Source organism: Arachis stenosperma, chromosome 7, assembly GCF_014773155.1.
Source record: "Arachis stenosperma cultivar V10309 chromosome 7, arast.V10309.gnm1.PFL2, whole genome shotgun sequence".
Taxonomy (NCBI): domain Eukaryota; kingdom Viridiplantae; phylum Streptophyta; class Magnoliopsida; order Fabales; family Fabaceae; genus Arachis; species Arachis stenosperma.
In genome coordinates, this window is record NC_080383.1 from 76959387 (window position 1) to 76971940 (window position 12554).

General features: G+C 35.2%; 1 protein-coding gene across 1 annotated transcript; it reads left to right on the plus strand.

Moving 5' to 3' along the window:
* Positions 1 to 7490: 7490 nt before the first annotated feature.
* Positions 7491 to 10936, plus strand: LOC130939959 (F-box protein FBX14-like). Its single transcript, XM_057868019.1, has 8 exons — positions 7491 to 7624; positions 7901 to 8373; positions 8571 to 8584; positions 9144 to 9217; positions 9492 to 9641; positions 10260 to 10307; positions 10580 to 10642; positions 10900 to 10936. Exons 1-8 carry the CDS (start codon positions 7491 to 7493, stop codon positions 10934 to 10936), a joined length of 993 nt encoding a protein of 330 aa, XP_057724002.1.
* The last annotated feature ends 1618 nt before the right edge of the window (positions 10937 to 12554 follow it).

Genomic DNA, 12554 nt, shown 5'->3' on the forward strand with positions numbered 1-12554 from the left:
AGGTGAGGAAGAGGGGGTAGTGTTGTGTGGAAATGAAGTAAAATGGAAGGGTATATATAGGGAGAGGGGAGAGTGAAGTTTCGGCCATATAGGGTGGGATTGGGTGGGAAAATGTTTTTGAATTTTGAAGGTAGGTGGGGTTTATGGGGAAGAGTGGATGGATGTGAGTGGTGAAGGGGGTAATTGGGAAGAGAGATTGAGGTGATTGGTGAAGGGTGTTGGGAAGTGTAACATGGGAAAGAGTAATCACAAAAATAGGATTAGGAGGTAAGGTGGGAATATAGTAGGTGGGGATCCTGTGGGGTCCACAGATCCTGAGGTGATCCTGTGGGGTCCACAGATCCTGAGGTGTCAAGGAATTCCATCCCTGCACCAAATAGGCATGTAAAATGCCTTTGCGCACCATTTTGGCGTTTAAACGCCCATTGGTGCACGTTCTGGGCGTTCAACGCCCACATGTAACATGTTTCTGGCGTTGAACGCCAGTTTCATGCTTGTTACTGGCGTTCAGCGCCAGCTTTTCCTCTTAGGCACATTCCTGGCATTCAGCGCCAGAATGTTGCTTGTTTCTGGCGTTCAGCGCCAGGTTGATGCTCTGTTCTGGCGTTGAACGCCAGCCAGATGCTTCTTACTGGCGTTGAATGCCAGCCTGTGCTTCCTCCAGGGTGTGATTTTCTTCTGCTGTTTTTTTGATTCTGTTTTTAATTTTTATATTTTTTTCGTGACTCCTCATGATCATGTACCTAATAAAATACAAAATAACAACAACATAAAATAAAATATAAATTAGATAAATAAAATTGGGTTGCCTCCCAACAAGCGCTTCTTTAATGTCAATAGCTTGACAGTGGCTCTCATGGAGCCACAAAGGTGATCAGGTCAATGTTGTATAGTCCCAACACCAAACTTAGAGTTTGGATATGGGATCTTAACACCAAACTTAGAGTTTGGTTGTGGCCTCCCAACACCAAACTTAGAGTTTGACTGTGGGGGCTCTTCCTGACTCTGAACTGAGAGAAGCTCTTCATGCTTACTTTCTTTTGTCACAGAAGGATGGCCATGTGCCTTAAACACAAGGTAGTCCCCATTCAATTGAAGGACTAATTCACCTCTGTTGACATCTATCACAGCTCCTGCTGTGGCTAGGAAAGGTCTTCCAAGGATGATGCAATCATCCTCTTCCTTCCTAGTGTCTAAGATTATGAAATCAGCAGGGATGTAAAGGCCTTCAACCTTTACTAACACGTCCTCTACTATTTCATAAGCTTGTCTCAATGACTTGTCTGCCAATTGTAATGAGAACAAGGCAGGTTGTACCTCAATGATCCCCAGCTTCTCCATTACAGAGAGTGGCATAAGATTTATCCCTGACCCCAGATCACACAGAGCTTTTTCAAAGGTCATGGTGCCTATGGTACAAGGCATTAAGAACTTGCCAGGATCTTGTTTCTTTTGAGGTAAAATTTGCTGAATCCAGGTATCCAGTTCACTAATGAGCAGGGGAGGTTCACTTTCCCAAGTCTCATTACCAAACAACTTGGCATTCAGCTTCATGATAGCTCCTAAATATTGAGCAACTTGCTCTCCAGTCACATCTTCATCCTCTTCAGAGGAAGAATAGTCTTCAGAGCTCATGAATGGCAGAAGGAGATTTAATGGAATCTCTATGGTCTCTATATGAGCCTCAGATTCCTTTGGATCCTTAATAGGAAACTCCCTCTTGCTTGAGAGACGTCCCAGTAGGTCTTGCTCACTAGGATTTTCGTCCTCCTCCTCCCTTGTGCATTCGGCCATATTGACTAAATCAATGGCCTTGCACTCTCCTTTTGGATTCTCTTCTGTATTGCTTGGGAGAATACTGGGAGGAGTTTCAATGACTTTCTTACTCAGCTGGCCCACTTGTGCCTCCAGATTTCTGATGGAGGATCTTATTTCACTCATGAAACTGAAAGTGGCCTTTGACAAATCAGAGACTAAATTGTCTAAATTAGAAGTGTTTTGTTCAGAATTCTCTGTCTGTTGCTGAAAAGATGATGGAAAAGGCTTGCTATTGCTCAGCCTGTTGCGTCCACCATTGTTAAAGCCTTGTTGAGGCTTTTGTTGATCCTTCCATGAGAAATTTGGATGATTTCTCCATAATGAGTTATAGGTGTTTCCATAAGGTTCACCCATGTAATTAACCTCTGCCATGGTAGGGTTCTCAGGATCATAAGCTTCTTCAGAAGCTGCCTCTCTAGTACTGTTGGATGCATGTTGCCATCCATTCAGATTTTGAGAGATCATGTTGACCTGTTGAGTCAACACTTTGTTCTGAGCCAATATGGCATTCAGAGCATCAATTTCAAGAACTCCTTTCTTCTAAGGTATCCCATTATTCACGGAATTCCTCTCAGAAGTGTACATGAATTGGTTGTTTGCAACCATATCAATGAGTTCTTGAGCCTCTTCAGGCGTTTTCTTTAGGTGAATAGATCCACCTGCAGAATGGTCCAATGACATTTTCGAAAATTCAGATAGACCATAATAGAATATATCTAATATGGTCCATTTTGAAAACATGTCAGATGGACATCTTTTGGTCAGCTGCTTGTATCTTTCCCAAGCTTCATAGAGGGATTCACCATCTTTTTGTTTGAAGGTTTGAACATCCACTCTCAGCTTGCTCAGCTTTTGAGGAGGAAAGAATTTATCCAAGAAAGCTGTGACCAGCTTATCCCAAGAGTCCAGGCTATCCTTAGGTTGTGAATCCAACCATATTCTAGCTCTGTCTCTTACAGCAAAAGGGAAAAGCATGAGTCTGTAGACTTCAGGATCAACTCCATTCGTCTTTACAGTCTCACAGATCTACAAGAACTCAGTTAAAAACTGATAAGGATCTTCAGATGGAAGTCCATAAAACTTGCAGTTTTGTTGCATTAAGGCAACTAGCTGAGGCTTAAGCTCAAAATTATTGGCTCCAATGGCAGGAATGGAGATGCTTCTTCCATCAAATTTGGACGTTGGCTTTGTGAAGTCACCAAGCATTCTCCTTGCATTATTATTGTTTTCGGCTTCCATCTCCTTCTCTTGTTCGATAATTTCTGAAAGGTTGTTTCTGGATTGTTGTAATTTAGTTTCTCTTAGTTTCCTTTTCAGAGTCCTTTCAGGTTCAGAATCAATTTCAACAAGAGTGCCTTTTTCCTTGTTCCTGCTCATATGAAAGAGAAGAAAACAAGAAAAGAAAAGGAATCCCCTATATTTGGGCAAAGAGGATCCTTATTATTAGTAGAGAAAGAAGGGGGTAGAAGAAGAATGGTAAAGGATAGAGGTAGTGATTTGAGATGAAGAAAGATGAAGAGAAGTGTTAGTAAATAAATAAATAAATAGAAGAAGAGGAGAGACAGAGAATTTCGAAAATAATTTTGAAAAAGAAGTTAATAATTTCGAAAATAAAAGATAAGATAGAATTAAAATTAAAACAATTAATTAATTAAAAAGAATTTTTGAAAAAAGAATGAGATATTTTCGAAAATTAGAGAGGGAAAAGTAGTTAGGTGGTTTTGAAAAAGATAAGAAACAAACAAAAAGTCAAATAGTTAGTTGAAAAAGATATTAAAATCAAATTTGAAAAGATAAGAAGATAAGAAGTTAGATAAGATATTTTGAAGTCAAAATTTGAAAAAGATAAAATTTTGAAAAAGATATGATAAAAAGATAAGATAGATAAGATATGGTTGAAAAAGATTTAATTTTAAAATTAAAATTAATTACTTAATTAATAAGAAATTAAAAGATAAGATTCTAGAATTTAAAGATTGAACCTTTCTTAACAAGAAAGTAACAAACTTCAAATTTTTTGAATCAATCACATTACTTGTTAGCTAATTTTCGAAAATATGATGTAAAAGATAAGAAAAAGATTTTGAAAAATATTTTTTTAAAAAAATTTCGAAAATTATATAAAAAAATGAAAAAGATGTGATTTTTGAAAAAGATTTTGAAAAGATAAGATTTTTAAAATTGAAAATTTGACTTGACTTGTAAGAAACAACTAATTTTTAAAATTTTTGACTAAGTCAACTCAAATTTTTGAAAATTGGAAGATAAAAAAGGAAAAGTTATTTTTTTTATTTTTGAATTTTTTATGATGAGAGAGAAAAACACAAAAATGACCCAAAACATGAAAATTTTGGATCAAAACACAAGATGCATGCAAGAACACTATGAATGTCAAGATGAACACCAAGAACACTTTGAAGATCATGATGAACATCAAGAACATGATTTTGAAAAATTTTTTATGCAAAGAAAACATGCAAGACACCAAACTTAGATATCTTTAATGCATGGACTCTAACAAACGAAAAATGCACATGAAAAACAACAAACAACACAAAACAAGAAAACATCAAGATCAAACAAGAAGACTTACCAAGAACAACTTGAAGATCATGAAGAACACTATGAATGCATGGAATTTTCGAAAAAAATGCAAGAAAAATTTTTAAAGCATGCAATTGACACCAAACTTAAAAATTGACTCAAGACTCAAACAAGAAACACAAAATATTTTTGGTTTTTTATGATTTTATGATTTTTTAGAATTTTTATTATTTTTTTCGAAAATTATATTAAAAAAAACGAAAATAATAAAAAAATATTTTTGAGCAACAAGATGAACCGTCAGTTGTCCATACTCGAACAATCCCCGGCAACGGCGCCAAAAACTTGGTGGACGAAATTGTGATTGCTTTGTTATTGTATTTTGTAAAATTTATTGCTTTTTCAACTATGTGTGGACACAACTCCGTTCAACTTAACCAGCAAGTGTACTGGGTCATCCAAGTAATACCTTACGTGAGTAAGGGTCGATCCCACAGAGATTGTTGGTATGAAGCAAGCTATGGTCACCTTGTAAATCTCAGTTAGGCAGATTAAAATGGTTTATGGATTTCGAAAATTAATAATAAATAGAAAATAAAAAGGGATAGAAATACTTATGTAAATCAATAGTGGGAATTTCAGATAGGCGTGTGGAGATGCTAGAATCCTTTCGAATCTCTACTTTCTTATTGCTTTCATCCAATCCTTCTTACTCCTTTCCATGGCAAGCTGTATGTAGGGCATCACCATCATCAATGGCTACTTTTAATCCTCTCGGGAAAATGGTCCTATGCGCTGTCACTGCACGGCTAATCGTCTGGAGACATCACCCTTGATGATGGCTACATCCCATCCTCTCAGTGAAAATGGTCCAAATGCTCTGTCACAGCACGGCTAATCATCTGTCGGTTCTCAATCAGGTTAGAGTAGAATCCATTGATTCTTTTGCGTTTGTCATCACGCCCAGCCTCCAAGAGTTTGAAGCTCGTCACAGTCATTCAATACCGGAATCCTACTCGGAATACCACAGACAAGGTTAGACTTTCCGGATTCCCAGGATCCTACTCGGAATACCACAGACAAGGTTAGACTTTCCGGATCCCCATGAATGCCGCCATCTATCTAGCTTATACCACGAAGATTCTGTTGGGGAATCTAAGAGATATGCGCCCGACCTAGAGTAGAACGGAAGTGGTTGTCAATCACATGCGTTCATAGGTGAGAATGATGATGACTGTCACGGATCATCACATTCATCAAAGTGTTGTGCAACGTATATCTTGGAATAAGAATAAAAGAGAATTGAATAGAAAGTAATAGTAATTGTATTGAAACTTGAGGTACAACAGAGCTCCACACCCTTAATCTATGGTGTGCAGAAACTCCACCGTTGAAAATACATAAGTGAAAGGTTCAGGCATGACCGAATGGCCAGTCCCCTGAGTGATCGAAAGACCGAATAATCAAAGACTAAACAGTCAAAAGATTAAACTGTCAAAAGATGTCTAATACAATAGTAAATCATCCTATTTATACTAGACTAGCTACTAGGGTTTACATGAGTAAGTAATTGATGCATAAATCCACTTCCGGGGCCCACTTAGTGTATGCTTAGGCTGAGCTTGATCTATCCACGAGCTGAGGCTTTTCTTGGATTGGTTGTTCAACTCCGGATCATGACGTTTTTCTGGCGTTTAACTCCAGACAGCAGCATGTACTTGGCTATCAACGCCAAGTTACCTCGCCAATTTCCGAATAAAGTATGGACTATTATATATTGCTGGAAAGCTCTAGATATCTACTTTCCAACGCCATTGAGAGCGCGCCATTTGGAGTTTTGTAGCTCCAGAAAATCCATTTCGAGTGCAGGGAGGTCAGATTCCAACAACATCAGCAGTCCTTTTGTCAGCCTTTTTCAGAATTTTGCTCAAGTCCCTCAATTTCAGCCAGAAATTACCTGAAATCACAGAAAAATACACAAACTCATAGTAAAGTCCAGAAATATGAATTTAACATAAAAACTAATGAAAACATCCCTAAAAGTAGCTTGAACTTACTAAAAACTACCTAAAAACAATGTCAAAAAGCGTATAAATTATCTGCTCATCACTAACATACTTTTCAAAATAAAAATCTTCAAATAAAACAAAAATTGACTTTTGTATACACTGCTTTTTTAGTTATTTTCTTTGACATTAAAGTAGAAATACTTTCCTTCCTTATCTTGATAATATGTAACAACCGTCCAAACACTCATAAACTTGATTCTTGGAGTCATGTCCCTTGCTAACTTGATTGTACAATATATTTTTAAGTTTGTCTTGATATCTTTAATAATATTCCTCTTAATGATGCTAGTTTGCACAATCCATGTTTTTAGTTTGGTCATTCTTGATTGATTTCTGCATTTGTTCATTACAATGGTTAATTATAATAAAAAATAATCAATTATGTTTGTTATCAGAAGATATCAAATCAAATCTTGATTCAATACTAATGATTATGCATTATATTATGATTTTAAGGGAGACACTACAAGAAAATTAGTTATTACAGACGGATATTTCCGACGGATTTTATCCCACGAAATACAAACGGAATTTTAGAGGAATTTTTTTGTCGAAAAACAAAAAATGAATTAGCATAAATTACAGACGGAAAAGAGAATCCGTCGATAATTTCGTCAGAAAAATTAATTTCTTTTCGTGGAAAATGGTTACAGACGAAAAATTAGTTTGTAATTAAATAGACAAAAATGCTGCATTTTATTAAATTATTACAAACGGAAAATTCGTCTGTAATTTAAAATTTTTCATCGAAAAATTTTAATTTAAACCTAACTTCCTCCCCACCCTATCGAGCTCCTTTTACACACACAAAATATTAGAGATCAGAGTTGTTCCTCTCTCCAAGGAACTTCTCCGTCGCACGCATGAGCTTCTTCTTCTCCTTTCCTCACTCACAACGCCATCGCCGCCACGCTAACCACCGCAACTACCTTCTCCTTCTTCTCCTCTCTTTTAAACACTGAACCAGTAGAACACAGTCCCTGTCTCTCTCATTCTTTCTCATTCGCAGAACAAATCAAGCTCAAGCTCCTGTTCTCTTCGTCTCAGGTGAGCTCCAGCATGCCGGCGCCACCTGTAGCAGCGTCTGTCCCCACCACCGCTGCACCTTTCTCTCTCTTTTTATCCCCACTCAGTTCTAGCTCGCATATCTTCTCAACGCCGCAGCCATCATCTCCTCCAGTCAATGCTTCCAGGTTTTGGTTTCAAAATTCTTTTAATTTATGTTAAGTTCAATTAATTTTGTTTAATTAGTTTGATTTTAGTAATTAGTTTAGTTAGATTTGTTTTCTGATTAGTGGATTTTTAGATTTTGATTAGATTAGGTTTAGTTAGATTTGTTTTTTTCTGATTTTAGTAATTAGTTTGATTTAAAATTTGTTGTTGAAACTTTTTTCCTCATGATTTTTCAATTTTTGGTGTTTCCTTTCACTGCACTATCTCTTTTCTTTTGCTGCTACTTCTTGCTGCAGTGTGATAGTGATCCTTCTAAGATGTTCATCGTATTTTTCAGATGAGGTTCTTGAGCGTGTTATTGGGATGCTGAAATCAAGAAAGGATAGAAGCTCTGTGTCACTGGTTTGCAAGGAGTGGTACAACACTGAGAGATGGTCAAGGAGGAATGTGTTAATATGTAACTGCTACTCTGTGTCTCTTGAGATCTTAACCCGAAGTTTCCCAAACATAAGAAGTGTTACACTGAAAGGGAAGCCACGTTTCTCTGATTTCAACTTCGTTCCTGCAAATTGGGGTGCTGATATTCACTTTTGGCTTGTGATGTTTGCTGAAAAGTACCCTTTTCTTGAAGAGCTTAGGCTTAAAAGGATGACTGTTACTGATGAGAGTTTGAAGTTCTTGGCGCGCTCTTTTCCAAACTTCAAAGCTATTTCCCTTCAAAATTGTGATGGTTTTAGCACTGATGGTTTGGCTGCAATTGCTGCAGATTGTAAGTAAGAACCTAGTACATAAACTTACTTTGCTTTTTTCTTTTCAGTTTTTGTTTTTTCAGGCTTTTCATTTCTTGAATTTTCATTTCTAACGTATAAAGTTTAATTTTTCTCAGAGGTAAAAAGATTATTGATCTTCTTAGTATGTTCCCTACTGATGAAGTTTTCTTTATGTTCTTCTTTGCATGAATTTCAGTTTTTAATAATCCGGTGATGTTTGATGTTTTGATGTGAAATCCTTTGCCCTTTTTCTGCTCTGGATGATGTAATCAGGTTAATTGATGTGTTTAAGAACCATCAAAATGCCATGTTACAGAGGAGAATAATCTGAATGAGATATGTTTCAAGCATTAGGCAATAAATTAAGTACAAATTCATGACAAATTGCAAGTTTACATTTAGAGAAAGTTTTAGGAAAATTGAACTTATAATAAAAATATTGAATGTAAGCTAGTTCAATTGGAATATTTTTAAAATTTGGCACTTGTTAGTTCAATGTGAGTAGGATGCAGCAGAGAGCTTCAAAATTCATTATTATTATTATTATATGCTAAGCTAGCTTGCATTGGCCAAATAAATATTTTTTCTCTTTATTGATTCAATGAACTATATGCTAAGTTCATTTCAGATGCATAGTGCATGGAATAACTCAATAAACTGCAGTTATGTTAGAGCTTATCCAACTTCATATTGCTATTTTAACAATTTCTTTAAGTATAGTTACTATTATTGTTATTATTATCTAAATTAATAACAACTTCTCTTGTAGGTTATTGATGGAAAACTTTCTCAAACTTGCTACCTTATGGCTCTTGATTCATGCTATAAACAACTCGGTCACAAGTAAGTGTCTAACTATTTTTTTGCTTGGATGGATTCTACTTGATCTTATTGTCTCCATAGTTATTTGAAGGGTCGAAACTTTTCTTCTCTCTAACATTCTTCTTTGGCTTAGTAGCATGACAAGGATTTCATAGAGTTAAGTTTACAAGACAGTGAGTATAAATGTTAATTTTCTATGTCTGATAGAAAATTTCAGTGTCATAACATAGTACTGAAGTAGTATATTTGGTTGTTCTTGTTAATAAACAGATAGAAGATATTGTGCTGTGTGAAGGTGTTCAGAAGGGCCTCCAATCCCCGGATTTGTTATTGGAGATGAAGGGTACAGGCAGGACAGTGACATTCAGAAAGCTGAGCTTTCAAGGGAGGCATTGACACAGCTCTCCAAGTTGGTTGAGTTCACTATTACTCTACATAATTTCAGGTTGTATAATGGAAAGTGAGGTATCACACTATGATGGGACAACTTGATTTAGTTTAGTTCCTTTTGTTCCTATAATAATTTTCAAGTTGCATGGAAAATTTTCAACTCATATTCTTGGTTTCATATACTTTTTTTTTGTAATTTTTCCTACTTGGGAATAGAAGTAAATGAGTGCTGTGAAAGTCCTGTAAAAATTTTTGTAAATAATGTATGTTAACTTGAGTTCTAAAAGCAAACTGTCGTGAAGGAAAAATGAAATATGATACTTCTGGTGATTCAAACAGCTATAATGCCTCTCTTCTTTTGGAAGCTTGGATGCCTATATCAATGGGACACAAGAGAAGGTAGTTACTGGCTGATTTTATCTGCTTAAATGAAGCCAAAATAGACGGTATTTGTACTTTTATGGTGCATGATGTTATATGTTGTGACAAAATGTTCTGTTTATATTCTTTGAAATTTTAATATCTTTTCTATTCTCACACATGCTGCAGCTAGGTAATTTTGTTATCGGTTCTTTTTTTTTTCTTTTTGGCTAATAAAAAATATTTCATGAATTTGAATTTTGGAAATTGGCATATATTTTTGGTTGAATTTTGGTGCTTATTTTCTATTCAGATGCAACAAAGAGAAAACAGTGTCCAGTCATTTGAGAAGCTTCGCCAGGTTAGCTCCTTTTATGGCTTCTCTTAATCACTTATTGCAGCAGATAAATTTATCTATGCAAAAATTATAGTATTAGTATTATTTATTGCAGTATTATTCTCTCTTCTGTGATTTGGAAGTTGTCGAAGTAGTTAGGTAATATGTTAAGATAGAATATTGAAAGGTTCCTTTTTTTTCTCCTTCTATTTTATGACCTTCTTTTTAGCTTAAATATTAATAAAAAATAAAATTAACTTTGTCTATGACCTACTTGGCTGATGAGTGAGGAGCAGATACTCCGAGATGATATCAAGTTTGGTAGAAAAGCCCAAACAGCTTTTCATGAAAGATATCAGGTTAGTGCACTGATTGATTCTATGGATTTGTCAAATAGGAATTGGTTACTGATCTGGTTATTTTGGTGGCAGGATGCTACCCAAGTATAATGTCACTACCACGTTAAAGTTGGTTTCAAATTAATAAGGAACATGATTTATTTCCTTTTTTCTTTTTGAAGGTGTTTTTGTTTTTGGTATACATACTGCAAATGAATTTGATTTTCACTTTTTGGGTCTATTTGGTTTATGCTTTTATTTTCTGTTTGGTATAATAGGTATTCATTTCATGCAAAGATTGCAAATGCTGATTAGTTTTGTTGGCTTATATGATTTGGCAGGTCTCAAGACAAACCTCTGGCTACAATGCAATTTTGTTTACTTCAAGTATTAAAACAATGAAAAGTTTTTCTCCTTGGAAAGTTGAAATTTTGGACAGAGTTCTTCTGTATGAAGGCACTGAATAGGCATATCGATTGTGTTTAGAAAATGGTGAGTGTTACGAAAACCAAAAAGAAAAAAAAATTCATTTTAACCTCCCATGATGCTTTGCATGTAAGAGAGAGAGAGAGAGAGAGAGAGAGAGAGAGGGGATGTATCTGTGTGTTCTTTTACTGTTGAAACCATATGATTTTCTGTTAAATTAGAATAACCCTGATTAGAGTATAATAAACTTTGGATGGGATATTTATTTGTTTTATTTTTCAAAGTTTGGATAAGGTTTGTATAATAGGGTGGTGGTTAGAATTTCTTAAACATAGTTTTAGCTTCATTTTAATCTCCACACTCTTTTCAAGTATGTGATAGCCATTTATATTGCATTCGGATCTGCATTCTCTTGGGAGCAAAAGAGGAACTGGAGGGTGTAATCTGAGAGTCTCTTTGACCACTGATTTCAAATATTTGAATTTATAGAGGCAAGTTTCATCAACACTTCCTTTCTTACTGAAGTTTTCTCTCACCTCAACTTGTGCTTTCTTCATTATTGTTGTATCCTTCATCATTTCTGCCATTGCCCAATCTATTGTAGTTGCTGTTGTCCCACCACCAGCACCAAAGATATTCTAAAAAGTAATTATTAGTGATGTTAATCTAATATGAAAACAAATATGCAAGCACAACTAATAAATAAGGATATTGGTTTATTATGTCATGAATTTCTTGTGAATAAGTGAATTTTACTAGTAGAAAAAGTTAAGTATCTCAGTCTAGTACTATTGACAATTTCTAACCGTATTTCTCTGCAAATTTCTTATGGCTAGTTTGTTTAGGACAGCTACATTGGATGAGAAAATTGAAATTAGGTGACCTTTTTTAAAAGAAAAGAATACACCTTTATTTTTATTTTGTTTCCTACGGGGGCTTATGCTTTAAATTAACTTCTTTATTCACAATCATCGAGCACAAGAGTATACTTTCTAGTTATTAAGAAGCACCACCAGTTATTAAGGAGACTTCTGTTCTAGTTCAAGACTCAGCAAAGATTAAAGAAGCAACACCAGGTTCTTTCTCTTTTTCTCATATTAAACTTGCACCCCCAAATCGAAAATCACTGGAACTAGACCAAATATTGAGGTGAGCTTCATTTGTGAATTTGTTACTTGAGATGAACAATACACTATATATAGATTATGTTGTCACTATTTTTTTATTTTTGTCAGAATTTAATACTTAAAAAACAGATGAACATGGAAAAATATAAGGAGGCGGAGAAGCCTGAGGCAGAGAATCAATTTATGACCCCACTATTTGAATCAATGGACACAATAATGATGAATGGTTCCTGTACAGATGAAGTTCCAATTTTAGAACCTAATTAAGCAATCTTATAGTATATTTTGACTTAATTAGAGGACAATAGTTGATGTATCAATACACTTTGTTGATGTATGGTTGTTACTTGTTATTATAATTGATGTATCAACACTTTATT

What these genes read in the sequence shown, in the direction of transcription:
- LOC130939959 (XM_057868019.1), top strand. Translation starts at nt 7,491, where the DNA reads ATGCCGGCGCCACCTGTAGCAGCGTCTGTCCCCACCACCGCTGCACCT. An exon ending in TATAAACAACTCGGTCACAA is followed by an intron (nt 9,218 to 9,491) that starts GTAAGTGTCTAA and finishes TGCTGTGTGAAG; the next exon opens with GTGTTCAGAAGGGCCTCCAA. An exon ending in CATTTGAGAAGCTTCGCCAG is followed by an intron (nt 10,308 to 10,579) that starts GTTAGCTCCTTT and finishes AGTGAGGAGCAG; the next exon opens with ATACTCCGAGATGATATCAA.